This window comes from Stenella coeruleoalba (genome assembly GCF_951394435.1).
Source record: "Stenella coeruleoalba genome assembly, chromosome: 14".
In the NCBI taxonomy this organism is placed as follows: Eukaryota; Metazoa; Chordata; class Mammalia; order Artiodactyla; family Delphinidae; genus Stenella; species Stenella coeruleoalba.
Genome location: NC_137160.1, coordinates 69,847,157 through 69,868,734, shown reverse-complemented (window position 1 = coordinate 69,868,734; position 21,578 = coordinate 69,847,157). Strand labels below are relative to the sequence as shown.

General features: G+C 47.7%; 1 protein-coding gene across 4 annotated transcripts in view; it reads right to left on the bottom strand.

Moving 5' to 3' along the window:
* Positions 1–5,149: 5,149 nt before the first annotated feature.
* The window catches only part of TPST2 (tyrosylprotein sulfotransferase 2), a 56,190-nt gene continuing 39,761 nt past the window's right edge, over positions 5,150–21,578 (bottom strand). For 3 of the 4 annotated variants that reach the window (XM_079943202.1, XM_079943199.1, XM_079943201.1), the window contains exons 3-6: positions 20,202–21,107; positions 15,971–16,169; positions 10,414–10,464; positions 8,809–9,499 (exon numbers count right to left, since the gene is read on the bottom strand). In XM_079943202.1, the coding sequence (XP_079799328.1) occupies positions 9,281–9,499; positions 10,414–10,464; positions 15,971–16,169; positions 20,202–21,043 (1,311 nt within the window). In that variant the 5' untranslated portion in view covers positions 21,044–21,107 and the 3' untranslated portion in view covers positions 8,809–9,280. Of the gene's footprint in view, positions 5,301–6,878; positions 6,928–8,808; positions 9,500–10,413; positions 10,465–15,970; positions 16,170–20,201; positions 21,108–21,578 lie in introns of those variants that run through there. The other variant, XM_079943200.1, reaches the window with a different exon arrangement.

The following is a 21,578-nucleotide window of genomic DNA, read 5'->3' as shown; positions in this document are numbered from 1 at the left end:
AACCCGGATGTGCCGGGACAGGCGCGCCGGAAATGACATTTCTCGACAGCGGAAATGTCGCGCAGGTTGCCATGGCAGCAAGGGAACGCTAGGGCGGCTTTGGATCTAGAGTGGCTGAGCTACTAGGGAGGGTTTTCAGGGCCCGGAATGGAGGAGGGCTGATTTCCCTGTTGCGCCCGCTTCGGGGCGACGCCCAGCCTGTGACGACGGGTGTGGACGTCGTCAAGCCACCCTAGCCTAGGGAGACTCCTTTGCCAGCCTGAGATTCTAAATCTGCAAAATGGGGATATAGGACTAGCTCATGGGATAGCTGTGTGTGAGACATTTGCGGGGGTCGGGGGGCGAGTTAGAGGTGGGGACGAGACATGGCATTCAAATAGAAATAATGAAGGTCAAAACTGTCTCCTGGATCTTTGAGTCTCTCAGTATAAGCACTGTCGTTGGCACAGATCAGTTGCCTTATACAGGTGTTTGAGGGAGTGAAGGAATGAACGGGCAAACTCTAGAATTCCCAAGTATTCCCGCCAGAAAATCTTTCCATTCTCTTCCTTTCCAACAGGTTGGTAAATAAATCCATTCAATGATCTAATAAAAATGTACTGAGGGGCTACGCTGTGCTAGGCTCCAGGGATCCAGGGAACAAAGAGGCACCAGGCACTCCCAGGGAATCCCTCACCAGCTCTGGACTCTGTGTGGGTACACAGACTCCAGAGTTCTGGTCTCAGCTCTGCCACTTACCAACTGTGGACCTCGGGCAAGGCGTTACATACATACACCTTAAGCCTCAGTTTTCTCTTCTGCAAACGGTTGAGATAAAATATGTAAGCAATTAAAACTGTACCTGGTACGTAACAGGTGCTTAGAGAGTGTTAGCTGCTAATTTTTGCTTTGTTTTCTCTCACTCTCTCTCTAAGATGAAAAGATCCAGGAGGCATTGTTAGAGTATACACAGAGCACTGGACTTGGAGTCAAAAGACTTGGGTCTAAGTTCCCATGGTTGTTATTAATTACACGAGAACCTACATGAAGCCAATTACATGCCAGCCTCTTGGGAACAGGGACTGTGACTTAATGGTCTCTGTATCCCAGTGACATGTCCAGTCCATGTGCCTTACACATAGACACACACTACAAAGTATGTACTCAGGAAAGAATCTGGAAAGTGAGGTTTTAGTAGAGGAGAAGGCGGGGGAGAGAGTCTTACAGACTGAAAAGTCTACTACGGAGCAGAGTGAGGGAAACACGGAGACGAGATAAACCGTGTTGAGCCTGGGCCTGAAAACGTGTATGCTTCTATTTATAAGTCAAAGTCAAAAATAAATATAAGCCTGGCTTCTCAGTAGCTATGTCCATAGCTCTACAGCAGATTTTATGGAGCTGAGTTACTTTGCTCTTGACAGACGGATGCTAGTGGATTTGTTTCACCAAATGGACCCTACCATGTGGCTTCTGGAAAAGGAAACCTTCTGGATGGTTGTGGGGTCATTGAGAATACAGGCTCTGATCAAGTGTGTGTCCCCTAGAATGGGGCGAATGGGAATCACGTGATAGGATGTCCTGAGAAGATGGGAGCATCACTCCTGTGATTTCCTGCCAAGCTGCATAACCTGAATGGAATCATGAGGATACAGAAGGCAAACCCCATTAAAGGGACTCCTACAAAACCACCAGTCTGTCATCTTCAAAAGTGCCAAGGTCATGAAAATGAAAGACCCTACAACTGTTCCAGACTGAAGGCGACTGAAGAGACATGACAACTAAATGCAACACATGAGTCTGAACTGGATCTTTTTGCTATAAAGGAAGTTATTGGGGCAGCTGTCAAAACTTAAATGGGGTAAGCTGAGGTTTCCATGGTAGTGATGTGTCCATGTTCATTTCCTGATTTTGATGGTTGTCCTGTGGTTACGATGGAGAATGTCACTGTTTGTTGGAAATACTAAAGTATTTGGTGCAGGGTGGAGGGGCATCACATAGGCAACTAAGTCTCAAATGATTAAGAGAAATGTTTTCTCTATGTACTTAGAATTTTTTAAAAGTGAAGGTTCTGGAGTAAAAGTTTAGGGATCCAAATCTAGGAAGCCCTAGATAGGGGACCTGGGGCAGGTTGCTTTGCTTCTCTACACCTCAGTTTTCCCACCTCTAAAATGGAGATAAAGATAGCACTGCTCTAAAAAGGTTGTTCCCAGGACCAAAATAAAAAGGGGGAAGGCTAATTAATGCATGTAAAGCCCCTGACATAGTAAGATCTTCTTAAATGGTTGTGGCTATTTTCATTTAAAAGACCCAATCTCATCTCTCTGCATAGATGGTCTCTAGCCTCAAAGATAGTGGTTTTTCCAGATTTTTGGACTCAAATGCACAGCCTCAGGAAAAGAAAGGAGAGAGGTGGCCAGAGGTGTAGTTTCATGATCTCATACGCAGCCTGGTCTCCTGGCACTGCCCAGATAAACCCTTGATTTGGGACCCAGGGACATCCAGGCCCATGTCTAGATTCCCAATGAGGTGCTCAGACATGTAGCCTTCCCAGGAGGGGGTTGCCAGGCAATAAGGTCCCTCATCAGAAGCCTGGCAGGGCTCTCGGACAATCATTGGTCCAGCCCTCCCTTCTCACAGAAGAGGCAACAGAGGAGGCCACGCCACAGGGCAGGTACCAGGGCCACACAGACGACTGAAGGACACAGTCAGACCAGTCCTTTCTTTGCTACACGGTGCATGCACCCACCCACATCATTTCTGTCCACTTACTTGAGCTAATACTTATAGGGTGACTACTGTCTGTTCAGGGTCACAAAGACCTCTGCATATGTCATCTCTTCGATTCCTCAACCTTCCAAGGTCGTTTCTAAGCCGAATCCACACTCCTAATCACCCCTTAGGCAGCTCACACCACACAGCACTGTTTCCATATTGCCTTCAAAAGATTTGGGGGGGGGGACTCCTCACTCAGTTACAACTTTAAATAGGTTGGTACCATAGAAACAATCTGTAAGTGGCATTTCAAAGACGATATATTTAAAGCCTAGCACAAGTACCTTTTCTGGGACATTGACATTCTACAGTTGCACATGGCTTAGTCTTATTTTGAGTTTTGTTCAAAAAATATATATATCATGTCCTGAACTTGGCAGAATTGAAGATCCAGATCAACTGAGATTAGCAAATTTGGTTTCCTTTCAAGTGTTTCTTACAGATGGTTTCTACCCTACTTATCTTCCAAGAATTTGTGACCAGTATCCTTAGATAGCAAGCTGGGACAAGGTTCTGCAGGCCTGGGACATTATCTGTAAAGCAAGCGTCCTCAAAAGGACACAGGTGAGGTGAAGTGACACTGCACCAGCTCCAGGCGTATCCCTTAGCTGCGTGGCATCTACTCTGGGGGAGCCCAGCCGCCATATAAGGAGTCTGCCTAACCATGCTACAAGGAAGTCCAGGCTCGCTGTGGGGAGAGGCGATAATGACGCCTCCAAATCCTCCAACCGTCCCCAGCCCAGGCACCAGACATGTGACTGCAGGAGCCTTCAGTGGACAGAAGCCCCAGCCACCATCTGACTGTGAGAACCACTGAGCTCACTCTAGTTAACTCCTAGAACTGAGAGGTTCAACAATAAATGCTTTTAAGTCACGAAGCTGGGGGCTGTTGAGTCATGCAGCAATAGATGTGTAGAAGAGTGAATGAGGCCGGATGTCTTCTGCTAACCCTTGAGGGGTGATCATGAGCTTCCTGTGTCCATGACTCCATCGACTACCCATCCCACCTCTGTCTCAAGACAAGGAGAGACAAGAGCTGCCTCACACTGCGGGCTCATCACACACCAGGCACCACAGCCCACGTCACCCATCGGCCCCTCCCAATAAACCCAGGAAGTTCTACCTTCCTCATTGACAGATGAAGAAACAGGGGAGCAAACCACACAGCTGGTACTTCGGCCTGACTCCAAAACTCCATACCCCACGCCACTGTGAGTCACTACCTTCCCAAAGCCTCACTACTGTCATGAGAGCTAAGGCAAGGCAGTGTGGGTAAAACAGTTAACCCTTAAAAGATAACTAACTATTCTGGGCCTGGTTGATCCCTAAGCATTTGAGCAGCCAAAGATGAACTCAGCAGGCTTGGAGAGTTCCAACAAACCCTGCATGTGACCAAGGACCCGCCTGGACCAGCTCCTGGGAGCTCACCTCTGAGCCCTTGGGATGTCCTCACTAGAAGGAGTGCCTTTGAACACCTAGGAACCTGGACCACAACAGGCCATAGAGTCTATGTTAACAATGTGATTTATGGGGGGTCTTGGATCACACTGTTATCATTTGACCTCTGGAAGGGCTGGAGACCAAGTAACTATGGTCAGTTGCTGCATACCTTTGTGACTGATGCCAAGTAAAAAATGCTGGACACTAAGCCTCAGGTGAGCCTTCCTGGCTGGCAATACTTCATACATGTTGTCACACATTGTTGGTGGGAGAATCAAGTGTGTCTGTGAGACTCCAGTGGGAGAGGACATCTGGGAGCTTGTGCCTGGGCTCTCCTGGACTCTGCCCTATGCGCCTTTTTCCCTTGCTGATTTTAATCCGTATCCTTTCGCTGTAATAAACCACTGTGAGTCCACCAGGTTTTCCGAGTTCCGTGAGTCCTTGTAGCAAATCGCCAAACCCAAGGGTGGCCTTGGGGCTCCCTGACACAGGAGTTCAGCTGCGCCCTTGTGTGGACCTATTCTCCAGCCTTTGTTCATCATCAATCCACCTGACAAAACTCGACATGGAAGAAAAAAATCTATTCACTCTGTAAAGTAAGGCACAGACAAATGAGTCCCTGTTCAGTTTATTCAAATAATATATATATATTTTTCTCTGTGAGTAAAACTGAGGAGGAATCAAAGAAAGTCTCATATATTAAATTCTTAAATAGATTCTTTGAATTCAAAAGTAAGGGTCAACAGGAGAGGCACGGGTGGTGGGCCTTGTCCCAGCAAACAAAGCCACCAAGGCAGTCCTGCAAATTAAGGAGGATGGCAAATCCATTTCTTAAAAAAAACTTCTCGAGGGGAAAAATATAAAATACCTAAGTTTCAAAAGCCGGACTACCTCCACACTCTTGGTTCTCTACCCCAGACTATCCTAAGATAGAATGTTTCAAGGTTAAGTTTTCAATGATTCAGCCTTTGCAACCATATGCAAATACATTCCTCATGAGCAGTCCTGTTTCGGCGATTAATAGCAAGCAATATGCTTGGATTTGAGGTCCGATTTCCACTCAAATGCAAAGTCTCTTCTCTTCTGGCAACAAAGCCACTTGCAAAGATCTGAAAGGGGAGAAAAACGGGTGTTAGGCCCAGAGTCGCAATTCTGAAAGAGATCTTGTATATTTGTATGTGCGATTGCAGGACAGATGGTCTTCATGCATTCCTGTAAGCATGTGAGATTTTCTATAGCATCCAGATGGCTGGAGAGAATTTACCTTTAAAAATGTTTCTTGGGTCCTTACCCACATCTCAACCTGTCGCCACCTGACCTCAAAGATATCACTTTTCTGATTTATGAAGAGCAGATGGCAATGATTAGCTAAAGTACCCTGTCTCTGGGACCTCATCTAAAGGGTAAAGCGAGAAATAGATCTGGCTTTCGTCAACGAGAAGGTTCAGGATTCTACTAATGAACCTGCAGAAAGAGAGAGAGGGAAATCGAGTTGGGGAAAAACTTGGAAAAAGACTGCTTTCAACGTGAGACTTCTTAGGAATTAAACGGAAGTCCTGGATCTTAGCACAACTCAAGATGGGAATGCTAGAGTCAGGGTGACTTTGTGTCTCCAGCCTTGTGAGCTGGTGCAAAGTGGATTTCAAGAAAAATGAAAAAATATGCTGATTATTTAAAAATAAGAAAAGGAAACTAAAAATCGACTAGAGGTTAGAAGCTCTTTTACAGTTTAAAAGAATAGGCCAAATACCCAGGCAAGTTGGTCCTGGCCTCTCTGACTCCCCCAGGTTTCCCTGAGCCTGATCAGAGAGGCTGGGGAGCATAAGGAAGTGAGCTCACTCGCTGGGGCCTTAACTCCAGGGCCCACGTCTGCCGCAAGGTCCCAGCGCTCCCACCCGGGCCGGCTCACTTCATCTCACGACCACCCTTGCAGGTGGACAGTGATGAATCCCCATTCTCCAGATGGGGAAAACAGAGGCCAACAGGAGTTGAACCTCGAGTGAGTCCTTAAATCTCTGACTTCCCAAGTTCAGAACCTGCTTCCCTGCCCCTTGGCAAAACATGGATGGATAAATATGCACTTAAAATCGTTTGTGAAAAGCAAACTCAGGGGGAGATGACTTTCGGTAGCTCTGTGGCCTTAGGCCAATCAACGCCCTTCTCTGGGCTTTGGTTTTCTCCTCCATAAAATGGGACAGTCATGTCACCTGCCTCCCAGGGATGCTGAGGGTTAAAGGAGTAACACAGGAAGAGCACTCAGCCCAGTGCAGTAGGGGTTATTCTTAGACCAGAACTGCTTGCGACTATTATTACGACATTAATTGCTTTGGGCCAACCTGATGCTGTTTATAGAAGCTGGGTTGGCAGACAGCATTCTGTGCAAAATAGTTCTAGAATCCCCCCATCACACCTGTCCTCTGTACCCCCTCCCCAACGCCAGATAAACCTTCTTCTGGCTGGTTCAGCATTGATCCCTGCCCACACCCCTGATCCAGAGCTGGGAGACTAAGCCTTGATTCTATAAATAGCTCCCCAGGCTGGGGCCAGGGAAACCTCCTGATGGGGCTGGGTCAGCCCACCTTGGTGGCCACTCCTCCCCAGGGAGGCTCAGGAAGGACAAGCTTTTCAGAAAAGTGACTCCTGGGCTCAGAAGTGTCGGAAGGTCCCGGCAAAGTCCGCAGGCCTACCTGGAAATCATGAGCTTCCTAGGTGGGAAGAGGTGCTATTCTGGTTCACCTGGAGGAAGACAACACACAGAGGAAGGGTCACAGCCAAGTGGTGGTACCAGGGCCTCACTGCCCTGAGGTTCAGCCCTCAGCGTCACTGAATCGGGCACACTCCCTCACCGAGTAGCTACCGCACACCTACTATGTGCCGGGTGCTGGGGCTACTGTGGACATGATAGACCCTATCCTATCCCCACCCAGCTCACATTCTAGTGGGGACAGCCTGCTCAACAAACACATCCGTAAGACACTATTAAGTCCAGGCAATACAATGGGCTGATATGAGTGACTGGTGTTGGGGCTCCTTCAGATAAAGTGGTTCCGAGAGGCCACTACCGGGGGATGACATTTAAGGTGGAGTGTAATGAAAAACCTACATGTGTTTGCCCTTGGGTTCCTGGCACCAAGCTCCTAGAACCCTTGGAATCTCCCTAGTGAGAAAAAGCATCTTTTGTATGCAAATGAGATGACTGGTGGCTGGGGGCCCCCGGGCTTCAGGATGTGGGCTTGGTTACCAAAAAGGCTAAGGCATGATTAAAGGGTTGGAAATTTCAGCGCCCTCCACCCCAACCTCTGGGGAAGGGAGGAGGCTGGAGGTTAATAACCAACAGCCAATGATTTAATCAACCATGCCTCCTTAATGAAACCTCCATAAAAATCCATAAGTGATAGGGTTCAGGGAGTCGGGGTGGGCGATCACAGGGAGGTGCCGGGAGGGTGGTGCCCCCAGAGGGGGCATGGGAGCTCCACGCCCTTCCCCCATACCTCGCCCTACACATCTCTTCCACTGGGCTGTTCCTGACTTACAGCCTTTATGATAAGCTGGTGATCTAGGAAGTAAAGTGTTTTCCTGAGTCCTGTGTGTTGTTCTAGTGAATTACCAAACCTGAGTGGGGGTGGGGCATGGGGACCCCGCAAATGTGTAGTTGGCTGGGCAGAAAGGTAGGTAGCCTGGGCATCTGAAGTGGGGGCAGTTTTGTGGGACTGGGCCCTTAACCTGTGGGGTCAGAGGCTATCTCCGGAAATCAGCGTCAGAATTGAACTGAATTACGCAACACCTAGTTGGTGTCCAGATAATCAGAGAATTAGTTGTTGGTGTTGGAAAACACCCCATAAGCAAAGAGCTGAAAGATGAAAACGAAGCCGGCCATGCACGGATGTGGGCAGAAAAGCATTCCCAGCAGAGGGATTAGCAAAGCCCTGGAAAGGAGAGGGTGTTTGGAGTTTAGGGATTGAGTTTACATTTTTGCATGAGTTGCCATTCTAACGTGTGAGCAGCTTTGTTTTGCTTGCTTCCTACCTTCCTATTTTTGGGGTTTCACGATTACCATTTTGGATGGCTACATAATATTCTATACAATGTACACACCACCATTACTCAACTGTTGCCCTAAGATTGTTTCCAAGTTTTGCAATATCCTGCAGGAGATCACGTGCACAGTGGAGGAGAAAAGGGCCGAAAGTAGGGGTTTGATGTAATTTGTGGGGCAGCTCTCCAGAAGGTGGGACTGCTCACGATGACAGAGCATATGCTATTCCTTTACATTTTGCTTCTAAGAGAGCAAAAAACAGTCCCAGGCCAGCTTGAATACGCCACACAGTGCAGGAGAGTGTAAACTGGTCCAACTCTTCTGTAAAGCAATTTTAACCTTGTAGTTCAAGAGTCTCAAAAAAGACCCTCCCATGGGGAATTCCCTGGCGGTCCAGTGGTTAAGAATCCACGATTCCACTGCAAGGGGCACGGGTATGATTCCTGGTCCAGGAACTAAGATCCCACATGCCGCACAGCCAAAAAAAAAGACCCTCCCATCCTCTGATTCCACTCCTTAAAAATGTATCTGGGGACTTCCCTGGTGGTGCAGTGGTTAAGAATCCACCTGCCAATGCAGGAGACACCGGTTTGAGCCCTGGTCTGGGAGGATCCCACATGCCGCGGAGCAACTAAGCCCGTGTGCCACAACTACTGAGCATGTGCTCTAGAGCCTGTGAGCCACAACTCTACGGAGCCCGAGTGCCACAACTACTGAAGCCTGTGAGCCTAGAGCCTGTGCTCCGCAACAAGAGAAGCCACCGCAATGAGAAGCCCGCGCACCACAACGAAGAGTAGCCCCTGCTCGCTGCAACTAGAGAAAGCCCATGCGCAGCAATGAAAACCCAATGCAACCAAAAATAAATAAATTTATATAAAAAATTGTATTCGAAGGGAACAATTCCATAGAGGCCCCCCAGCCCTCGCCCCACAGAAGAGAGGCAAAATCAGGATGATAGGTGCATGACATCATTTGAAATATTGCAAAATATTGCAAAAGTTACATAGGGCAACAGTTAAGTAATTGGTGACTCATAATGCATTCCAGAGAAAACTAGGTAGCCATCCGAAATGGCCACGTGAGACCCCCAGGATGGAAAAACAGTAAGAAAGTAAAACAAAGCAGCTCATACAATGGAATTGCAAGGAACATAAAAATGCATATCCAGGTGGGCAAAAAAAAGACTGTATGTAAAAATGAAAAGAGTTTCAGATTGTGGCTAATTCCCCTTACCCCACTTCTGTTTGTTGTTCTTGTTACATCCTCTTTGGGCTAGAACAAATAATAGATTAGTGCTGATTAAGTCTGGCAATATTTTTTCACAGTGGCAAGAGATGGGTTTCTGATTCCCACAAAGGGAGTGTGGACTCATCCCCAAAGGACCAAAATCTCATTGCCCGACCCATGAGAGTCTTGTGAGTTTGATGATTAAACTGGGGATTAGCGTAGGGTGACCCCACCCTTTCCTGGCCAAGTTAAATAAAACACACACACAAACTGAAACTACTGATTGTAGCATCACCACCCTTCATTTAAAAAGGAGCACTTTGGCACCAAAAGGAGGATGCTACTTCAGTCCTGGGAACGGTTCTTGACAAGATTCAGGGACAGCCTCCATGGACACGCCCAGGATGCATGGGAGGCCAGCCTGTGGGGATGCGTGTGGGGACACAGGACTGTATTATGTCTACTTTTACACACATACCTGCATCACATGACCCTCATTTTCTGGTAGACTGATGAAATTTTTGTGCTGGGCTGGGAACTGCCACTTCATACTTTTTTATTTTGGCCACACAGTGCGGCACGCAGGACTTCCCTGACCAGGGATCAAACCCACACCCCTGCAGTGAAAACACGGAATCTTAACCACTGGACCTCCAGGGAAGTCCAGGAACTGCCACTTTAAATGAAGCTGAATTTAAGGCTAGAGGCAGAAAGTTTGACAGAAAGTCCCCACTAAGTTCCTCCAACTGCTTTCAAGCCAGGGGACAAGGAAGGGACTCAGGCTGAAGGGCTACTGAGATGTCGCTCCAGGTGGATCAGACACTTGAGAGCCTCTGACCGGAATCCCACCCCCATCCAATTTTCTGATGGACAAACCATCAACCATATGAGAGAAGTGAAGTGTTCAAGGGCACAGAGGAAGCTAGTGGTGACGCAGAATTCCCCCTGAGGTTTCTGACCTGAAGATAGCCTTTCAGATTGGCTGGTGTTTTATAGTCCCCTTTCAAGACCTAGGAAAGAAAAAATTATCGCTATTGTAGAAATGATCAAAAAATAAAATTTAGTCCATCATTTGCACACCCACCCATCCATCCGGGTACCCACCCATCCACCCTCCCATCCATCTACCTCTCCATCCACCCACACCCCCCCATCCACCCTCCCATCCACGCCCCCCATCTACCCTCCCGTCCACCTACCCACCCATCTACACACCTATCCATCCATCCACCCAACCCACCCATCCACTTATCCACCTGCTCATCCATGCATCCATCCAACAAACATGTATTAATAAGCTCCTCTTATTCCGGCATTATTCTAAGCTCGGGGGTGGGGAGGGGGTTGGGGGCCATTACAACACTGCCCAGACAATTAGAAGTCCCATCCTCCTGGAGCTTCCGTTCTGGAGTGGGGAGGGCCAGACAATCCACAAGTGACAACACAATTAAACAAGAACATATCAAACCATGGGAAGTACTACAAGGAAAGTATGTGATTAGGAGTGCCCGGGGGCTTCTTCTGAATGGGTGGTCAGAAAGGGCCCCTTGGAACGCATGGCCTTTGTGCTGACACCTGAGTGACAAGGAAATCCTGCCAGGCTACGCTCTGAAGGAGAAGCATTCCAGCCAGAGGGCACAGAGGGGACAAAGGCCCTGAGGTGGGAACCAGAAAATTCCAGGCCTTTCCAATATCTCTCAAAATACAAGGCACTGGATAGACCAGCACTGTCCAATAGAATATAATGTGAACCTAGTCTGTAATTTAAAATTTTCTAGTAGCCACATTTAAAAACAAAGCGAAACAGGTAAAATTAATTCTAGTGGGTTTTTTTTTTTTTTTTGGCCACACTGCGCAGCTTGTGGGATCTCAGTTCCCCAACCAGGGATGGAACCTGGACCCTCAGCAGTGAAAGCGTGGAGTCCTTACCACCGGACCTACAGGGAATTCCCTATAGTGGTATTTTTTATTTAACCTGATATAGCTAAAATATTAATACTTCAACATGTAATTGATAGGGTTCAGGGCAGGTCGCCCCCAAATCTACCACTTTGGCATATTCATTATTTTGAATTAAAGTTATTTAAGAAACAGCCGGTGCCAGAAGGACACTCTGACCCTCCTTAGTGCCCTTGAGAGCAGGGAATAAATCTCCCAGGTGAAAGGTACCCTCCCCGCAACAGGAGGTAGAGAGCCATCCTTATCACCAGAGATGGAGAAATCAGGGCCAAAAGGGCTGTGTACACAAACCTTGTTACTTCTTCAGTAATTTACTACCCCAAGCCCAGATGTTTTTGTCTTATCAGTACTTCACAAATGTATTCTTTCTTCGTCTAAAAGGTATGAAAGATGCCTGCTTTGGCCCCTTCTTACGAATCTCCTATTTTTATGAGCCCCTGTATGTACGATATTAAATTTGTTTTGTCTCCTATTAATCTGTCTTATGTCAATTTCATTATCAGACCAGCCAAAGAACCTAGAAGGGAAAAAGGGAAAAGTTTTCCTTCCCTATGTAATCAATATAAAAATGATTAAGGAGAAGTTTTACATGCTTTTTGGGGGTACGAGGACCTCAAAATCCAGTGTGTGTTTCACACTTACACGGCACCCTTCAATTTGGACTCATCACATTTCAGTGGTCACATTTCAGTGGCCACACAAGCCTAGTGGCTGTAATGAACAGCACAGGTACAGACAGTTCCATTAGCACTGGGATCATTTCAGAACTGAGTGTACTGCCTAGGATCCAGTACAGGAACGTTCTGTGCCTTCAGTATACACACACACACACACACACGCACACACGCACACCCTTGTGGCTTTCAACGAGGGGACTTATCTTTGTAGTTACAGCAAAACCACTGTAAAGACTAAATAAGGTGTCTGGCGCTTGTTAAAACTTGTGGAACCCCCAAGGAGTAAAGCTCTTTTGTTTTGTTTTTCCTTTTTTTGCTTTCTTGATTTTATTTTAAAAGTACACAGGGTCACAAAACTAGAGCAAGTTTTTGGCTTTTTTTAAACCAAATTTAGTTCTTACAAATGTAAAAATCTGCCCCGTTGGATATTTAAGCCAGAAACTTGAAATACAAAAAATCACTTTTGAAAGTGACCCTATCAATTCTCCACTTGCATAGATAGACGAAGTGTCAAAATATTTCTTCTCAGTAGTACAAGTGTATTTGTCACAAAAATTCACAGTTAGGGATGAGAATAAGTGAATCAGGGAATTGTGGTTCTCTTAACACTTGTGTCATTAAATAAGTTAGTAGAAAACAGAGTTTTTCTTTGGGGAGTAAACCTCTTTGGAAGAAACCCAGAGACATCTTCTGTTTTAAATAAACAACAGAGCTCCAAACAGCTGTTCCTACCCATCACTGCTCATCAGTTTTTTTTATACAACACCCAAGGTCAGGCCTTACTCTGGGAGCTTCTGACCCATAGTCTAGGACCTGCCAGGGGCCTCTGCCTTTTAGACGGACTTCAGAGGAGCTGGGCCCCTGGCTAAAAAAGCAGGTAAGGAGAGGCCAGCTTTCTCTGATGCCCTCATCCTGTCCCAGCCACCCCTTCTGAGAAGCATTTGGGGGCTGGATTTCAAGGTCATCACCAGTTGCTGCTGCTTTTTTAATCCCGTTAATGAATTTTAAAAAATAATAAACTTATTTATTTATTTTTGGCTGTGTTGGGTCTTCATTGCTGCGCGCGGGCTTTCTCTAGTTGCAGTGAGCAGGGGGCTTCTCTTCGCTCCAGTGCGCGGGCTTCTCATTGCGGTGGCTTCTCTTGTCGTGGAGCACGTGCTCTAGGCACGCAGGCTTCAGTAGTTGTGGCGCACGGGCTCTAGAGCGCAGGCTCAGTAGTTGTGGTGCACGGGCTTAGTTGCTCTGCAGCATTTGGGATCTTCCCGGACCAGGGCTCAAGCCTGTGTCCCCTGCATTGGCAGGTGGATTCTTAACCACTGCGCCACCAGGGACGTCCCTAATCCTGTTAATGAATTTTTTATTATGAAATATAGCATGTATACAGGAAAGTATATAAAGCGCCTAAGTACAGTTTAAAGAATGATAACTATTATTAAATAGTAAACATTGAAATTAATAATATTTAAAACAAAAATCATAAAATCATAAAAATAAGCCACATCCAGGTTGCCAACACCCACGCTCTCCATGCACTCTGGGTATCTACCTTGGATCCCTGAGTATTTCCACAAGTAGATGTTTACAGAATCAACTAATGTCGGGGGAAGAGGAAGTAATGAGACCTATAGATGGGCTTGCATTTCAAGGACAAGGGCAGAGCTGCCTACGCTCAGTGTGAGTAAATTCTCTCCGTTAAAAAGAAAGCTTGCAGGAATTCCCTGGTGGTCCAGTGGTTAAGACTCCACACTTCCCATGCAGGCAACACGGGTTCAAGCCCTGATCAGGGAACTAAGATCCCACATGGCGCACGGCGTGGCCAAAAAATAGAAAAAGAAAGAGTGAGAGAGAGAGAGAGAGAGAGAGAAAGCTTGCACGTGTTAAGGACTTGTTGGCATCAAATGGAGTCTTTCTCCTTGAGTCCACTGAAGAATTAAAGGAGAATAAAGAGTAATGACTCTCTCCCTTTCTGATTCAGTACAAGAACTGTTGGGTTGGGAGCAGGGGAGGTGAGATCGGTGAAGGGGGTCAAGATAATATAAAATAAACAAGCCACAGGGATGTAATGTACAGCATGGTGATTATAGTCGGTAATATTGTACTGCATGTGTTGTAAATTTGTACAGTGACAGACAGTGGGTAACTAGACTCAAATTGTAGTGATCGTTTTGCCATGTGCACAAATATCAAATTGTTCTGTCACACACCTGAAACTACAATAATATAGTAAGTCAGTTATAAGGCAATAAGAGAAAGAAAAAAAAGAACCGTTTACTTTCTAAAATCAGCATGTGCTCAGAAATGCCAAACTCGGGCTTCCCTGGTGGCGCAGTGGTAAAGAATCCGCCTGCCAGTGCAGGGGACACGGGTTCGAGCCCTGGTCCAGGAAGATCCCACATGCCGCGGAGCAACTAAGCCTGTGCGCCACAATTACTGAGCCTGCGCTCTAGAGCCTGTGAGCCACAACTACTGAAGCCCATGTGCCACAACTACTGAAGCCCGTGCGCCTACAGCCCGTGCTCCGCAACAAGAGAAGCCACCACAATGAGAAGCCCGTGCACCGCAAGAAGAGTATCCCCTGCTCACTGCAACTAGAGAAAGCCTGCGCGCAGCAATGAAGACCCAATGCAGCCAAAAATAAATAAATTAAATAAATAAATTTAAGATGCGTGCCTTTTCTTCTCTAGTTCAACAGACCAAACACAAAGTAGTTCTCTGAAAGTAGAATCAGAGGACTTTAGAATTAATTTTTAAAAAAAGTGAGAAAAAAAGAAATGCCAAACTCAGCCTAAATTAAAACTCTGGGTCTCAATGACATAAGGGGTAGGAGGGCTCTTCCTCAGGCCTGGGTCCCATGTTCAGATATTTTCATTAACTTCGTGTCTCTGAGGAAGTCAGAACACAGCAACCAGAGTAAAGGAGAAGTGACAGTGACATGTAAATAATATCAACTTGGTAACTGTTCCACACCCAGGATTAGCCTACTTCTATGCTCCAGAAACATCTTCTCAAAGTCATTTCCCCTTGACCACCTACACTAAGGAGAACTTAAAAAGTAATTTAAATCGGGCTTCCCTGGTGGCGCAGTGGTTGAGAGTCCGCCTGCCGATGCAGGGGACACGGGTTCGTGCCCCAGTCTGGGAAGATCCCACATGCCGCGGAGCGGCTGGGCCCGTGAGCCATGGCCGCTGAGCCTGCGGGTCCGGAGCCTGTGCTCCGCAACGGGAGAGGCCACAACAGTGAGAGGCCCGCGTACCGCCAAAAAAAAAAAAAAAAAAAAAAAAAAAAAAGTAATTTAAATCACCCTAAACTTACATTTGTCTGAGAAGTAAATATTAAACCTTATGGGGGCAGGGACTTCCCTGGCGGTCCAGTGGTTAAGACTCTGTGCTTCCACTGCAGGGGACATGGTTTCGATCCCTGGTTGGGGAATTAAGATCCCACATGCCTCGAGGCAGGGCCAAAAATAAATAAATAAAATTAAAAATTAAACCTTACGGGGGCAATAAAGGGACCTATCGTTGATTTATTCACACCCAGTCTCGACAGAGACTTGAAGTGCTTTACAAACAGACAAACAAACAGCCAGGGAAGCAGGGGGAAAAGGGTAAATCAAAGTACAGAAATGGGATGGAATTAGTGCACGAATGGGCCTGCCGTGAGATGCTATACAGTGTGAGAGGCAGGCTACCAGTTGGTTTTGAGCTTCCTTGTGGCCCAGGCAAAAATGGAAATACAAGCAGCCATACGGATCACCGTGTCCCTGAGACAGAAACAGACCAGCTGCATAGGAATCAAGAAACTAAGTGCTTTCTGGGGTAGCTGGAGCCTCCACCCCCACCACAGCCTGAGCACGCATCTCCCCGTGTGCACGTGCACTCACCCGGTGTGTGTTGTTGATGACGATGGGATCGGGGTTGCCGTAGTTGGGCGGGTTTGCATAGGGGTCATAGCCAAGCCGAGCCAGCATGGGGGCGATCTGGGCCATGTCCCTCAACACATCCCCAGGGATGTGGCCAGTCCACTTGGAGAGAGCTTCCAGGTTCACGGGCTTGATGACCTGGTCTGTGGATCGCTCGATCCTGGGGAGAGAGGACGGGCTGGACGGGGCACGGGCAGACCCAGGTGGTGCTCAGGTGGGCTCCCTGCTCAGGGACTCTGGGGCAGCAGGAAAGGTTGGGGGGACTGGTCCCCAGGGCCCACTCGGCTCTTATCAAGTATAAGAATGTGGGCAAGTCATATGGCCTCCTCATACCTGCTCTGTACAATGGGGATAAAAGCATGGGGTGGGAAGCTGGGAGAAAGGGCTAGACAAGGCACACCACTTCAGTGGTGTTGAAATTCTGCTTCCTTGACCTCTCTGACTTTTTAAAAATTACTTTTTATTTATATGACTAAGATGAGTATTTTGTTCTTGAGAAGTAATTCTAAGACACAAATGGTAAGGCGAATAGCCCCTGGGGTCACCACTCTGAGTCCTTCAGCTCCCTACAGGGACCTGACCATAGCATTCTGAAGCGTACCCTACCAATCTGTTTTCTGTACTTTTAAAAACAGAGTGGCTAAGCGCAGACTCAGGGGCCAGACTGCCTGGGTGCAGATGCCAGCTCTACCAACACGGGCTGTGTGGCCTTGGGAGACTGACTGAACCTCTCTGAGCCTCAGTGTCCTCACCTGTAAAATGGGAATCATAATAGTACTTACCTCACGGGGCTGTTCTGAGGAGTAAATGAGTTAATAGTAAAAGAGTATCTGGTACATTTTAAGGTCTCGGTGTTAGCTCTCTCTTTCTCTCTCTCCCACACATATGCACACTGAAAATCTGTGGTTTTGCTTGCAGATTTAAAAACAGAAATTATATACTATACATAGTACTGGTTTATAGGTGGGGTGTTTTTTTTTCCCTGCTCTCTCAATACCTCATTCTTTTTCCATTCCCCTAAAGATGGATATTTACGTTGTTTCCATTTTGCTGTTAGGATGAAACAGTCATCGTCTTATATTTGCTTCCTTGCTCTCCCATCCAACAGGGTTACCAAGCTGTGTGAGTCCTGATGATCTTATCAATTATAGTTCAGAGGCTTTACAGGATACAGGGTGGGGAACTCCTAGGATCGAGGACCTATTTCTAGATGCTTCCATCCCAACTAAGAGATAACTTGGGAACAAAGAACAGAAGCAAACAGATGGAGCAAAAGGAAGATGGGGAGGGGGGGTGAGGGGAACTGGGGAGGGGAGAGGGTGTGGACTGGTGGGGAGGGCATGGATCTGGAGTCTGAAGACCCGGATTTAAATCTCAACTCTAGCCAGCGTGTCAAAAAATCACAAATACGGTTCTAGGTATTTTCACCATAAACGTCTTCACTGTAAGCAGTTTCACCCCACAATTGGCCATAAGGCCATTCTGCCATAAAGGATAAAATCGCTGGCTGACAGCTACCTTACACGAAAAAATGATAACATATCAGTTTCTGCAAATCCTTCGGTGAGCTAATCTAAGCCAGATTCTGTTAGAATTTTCACCGTTGTCAAGACACATCAGGGATCCAGTAACCATTCCTTTCTGAGGGGACAGGAGGAGCTTGGTTCTTCTTTTGCCTCTTTTTTTTTTTAATTGAAGTATTTACAGTGTTGTGTTAGTTTCTGGTATGCAGCACAGTGATTCAGTTATACATACGTGTGTGTGTGTGTGTGTGTGTGTGTGTGTGTGTGTGTGTGTATTCTTTTTCATATTCTTTTCCATTATGGTTATTACAGGATATTGAATATAGTTACCTGTGCTATGCTGTAGGTCCTTGTTGTTGACCTATTTTATATACAGTAGTGTGTATCTATTAATCCCAAACTCCCAATCCATCCCTCCCCTACACCCTTTCCCCTTTGGTAATCCTAAGTTTGTTCTCTACATCTGTGAGTTTGTTTCTTTTTCATGAATTAAGTTCATTTGTGTCATATTTTAGATTCCACATATAAGTGATATCAGACGGTATTTACCTTTCTCCGTCTGACTTAATTCACTTAGTATGATAATCTCTAGGTCCATCCACGTGGCTGCAAATGGCGTTATTTCATTCTTTTTTGTGGCTGAGTACCATTCTATTGTATATACGCCTCATCTCCTTTATCCATTCATCTGTCGATGGACACACGCTACTTCCATGTCTTGGCTACTGTGAGTGGTGCTGCTATGAACATGGCCTCCAATGTCTAATACTGTGTGATAAATCTGGCAAAGATGGCAGGAGAGAGAAAGTAAGTCTATCTAAATTAGCTAAAGAATCATCATTAATGCTCTCAAAGGCAGCTGTCCCTCTCCTATGAACCACAGCTCAGTAACCTTTTGGTTTTGACAGGTGGGAGGGATAACTGTGCTCAATGAAGTATTTGCAGAAACTGATATGTTATCATTTCCTAGAGTAATGAAACCAGAACTGTCAATCAACCAGTGATTTCATCTTTTATAACAAAACGCTTGTTGCGAAGATGTTTACAGTGGACATACCAGACACGATCAAACATGTGCCTGCCCTTTGCCACAACCCTTGTGTCTCCAGGACTTCACAGGACAGAAATCACACAGATACATCCCAGAACTTGGATAGGAGCCAGGCTTGATACGAGTCAATAAACAAAGTGTCCAAAAACAGATGTTAAATAGAATATGGTGATCGTGTAGTGGAATATTATGCAGCCATGCAAAATGATGTCACTGCAGAGTGCTGGGGGCCATGGGCAAGTGTCCCAAATACAAGGTGAAGAAAGGTTACACAGGAACATGACCAGCAGGACTCCAGTTTTATCAATATACCCTGATCAAGGACCAGCAAGCCACAAATCAAAATCTGGGTGTTGGGATTATGGGTGGTTTTTCTTTCCTGTTTTATGTATTTTCCCAATTTCCTGCAATCAGGATGTATTCCTTTGGTCATCTGATGTCTTGTCATGATGATTTACAAAAATCCCGGCTCCAGCACCAACTGGTGGGGGTACCCAGCCCATGGGCACTTCGCTGCCAGGAGCTGCTGAGAGCCTCCCGCTCTGCTCAGGGATCAGGAGCTCTTGGGGGCAGAGCCTGGGAGGGTCCAGCCATGAAAGAAATGGGAGGCATTGTCCCAGGAAGGACCGCCCTTCCACTGGGCTGTTAAAGATGCTTGCAACTGACCAGGATGGAGACATGGGGATGGCACACTCTGGTGCTGCACGGTCTCAGGAAAGGGACAGCCTCCTCAAAGGAGGAAGGCAGACAGCAAGGGACAGAAAGGGAGGGAGGATGGGTCCCAGCCATGGAGGGCTTGAGAACACAGGCACTGGAGTCCAACAGACCTGCGTTCAAATCCTGGCACCACCCTTTGCTAGCTGTGTGGCCTTAGGCCAGTAACTTTCCTGAGACTCAGTTTCTCCATCTGTAAAATGGGGATAAGAGCAGTTCCTGTGTTCTAGGTGGCTGTGGGGATTAAAGGAATAATGATTGTTTGTGGCTTCACTCCTTGCTGGCCACACAGCAGACACTCAATAAACGAGAGTGAAGGTGAGCCTGATGAGTATTCCAATAAAAGCAAGATCAACACTGAAACGATGATAACGGGAATAAACCACCTAACGTGTATTAACCCATTTGATTAATAGGGATTAATAGGGATTAATAGGGATAGATTCTATCCCTATGCTACAGATGAGGAAATGAAAGCACAGAGAGGGAGAATTACTTGCTCAAGGTCACACAGCTAAAAAGTGGCAGACCTGGGATTCAAACCCAGACAGCCTGGTTCCAGAAACTATACTCTCAACCTTTACCTGCTACATACAGCTCACTACAAAGCATATTCACAGTTTGGAGAGGAGTGACTGCTCCATTTTTTGGATAATAAAGCCGAAATTCAGAGAGGTACAGTGACTTATTCAATGCCACAGAGCTATGAGGTGGGAGATCTGGTTCAAGGCTGTGCTCTTAACCACTCTCTTCCCAGATCTTCTCCAGTACAACAGAGGAGGCTCAGAGAGGCACAGTGACTTGCCCAAGGCCACACAGCTTGGAGGGGCAGAGCCGACCTTCCCACTGAGCGTCTCTGACTCCGGGATCAGGGGTCTGAGCGGAAGGTGGGGGCTCCACTCACTTGGACAGGGAGACGCCGCCGGGCTTGCCGATGAGGTCCTCATGGTGCAGGACGGAGTCGCTCCAGGAGATGCCGAGGAAGTCGAGGATGAGCTTGAGGGAGCGCCGGGGGTGCAGTACCAGCTGCTCGTAGTACACGGGCAGGCACTTGTCCTCGCCCACCTCCATGCACTGGGCGTACATCACCTCAATGGCCTTGTTCCACTTGGCGAGGCAGTCACGGTAGCTGCTGAGGTCGAAGCCGGCAATGGTGACCTTGCGGGTGATCATGGAGTGCACGGAGGCCCGGCCGTCCCGCACCATCAGCAGGAACTTGGAGTTGGGAAACAGGCGCGACAGGTAGACAGAGGACTTGAGCGTGAAGGGGTCTTTGTTGCAGAGGACGCGGGCCGGCTCTCCGTGCTTGGCGATCACCTCCAGGATGAAGGCCTGCATGGCGGCATCCAGCACCTCGTCTGTCACACCCGCCTCGTCCAGCCGCAGCTTCTCCCGGCCCGACTTGGACCAGGCCTGGCGCATGGCCAGCACGCGGGGGATGATGCGGGTCTCCTCCCCGCAGCGCACCTCGGGGTGGGCGTCCAGCATCGCACGCATGAGCGTGGTGCCACTCCGGGGCACGCCCCCCACGAAGATGAGCGGCATGGCCTTGCCGTAGCGGTACTCCACGTGGTCCGTGCCCACCATCACCAGGTCCTCCTGCTCCGGCCGCATGGCCCGCCGGGGGCCGCGGGGGCCCCCCAGTGCCACCCGGCACTCCAGCACCTGCTGCCCAAGCTGGACCGCCAGCACCAGGGCCAGGGCGAAGCCGGCTGCCAGCAGTGCCCTCCGCACCGACAGGCGCATGCTGGGCCCGGGGCGGGGGGCGCGCTTCAGCGACAGGTGGGCGGGAGCCCCGCCGGGCTCACATCTGGGGAGAGAGAGGGACACGGGCGGTCAGGGAGGCCTGCGGGCTGCAGGCGCTTTACCATCCAGACCCCAAGAGCGCCAAGTATGAGGGTGCTGACGTTCAGAGCAGAACGCTACGGGGCACTGCATCCATCTTAATTCATGAGCTCCTCCAACAACCGTAAGCGTAGCTGCTATTATTACCTCAGGGGGCCCGATGGCCTGGGTTCAAATCCCTCCTGGCTACTTCCTAGCTGTGAGATCTTGCCCAGTTCCTTAACCACTCAATGCCTCAGTTTCCCCAACTGATAAATGGAAAGAGTAATAATTCTTTCAAAAATGGACTTTCTTGAAATACATTTATGTGAAATTCTTTGAAATGTGAAAATAATAAAGCACTAGAACATCAGATTTCAGCAGCACACTCGTTTGATAAAGACATGGGTTTTGCCTGTTTTGTTCATGGCTGTCTCCCCAGCTCCTAGCACGGTGC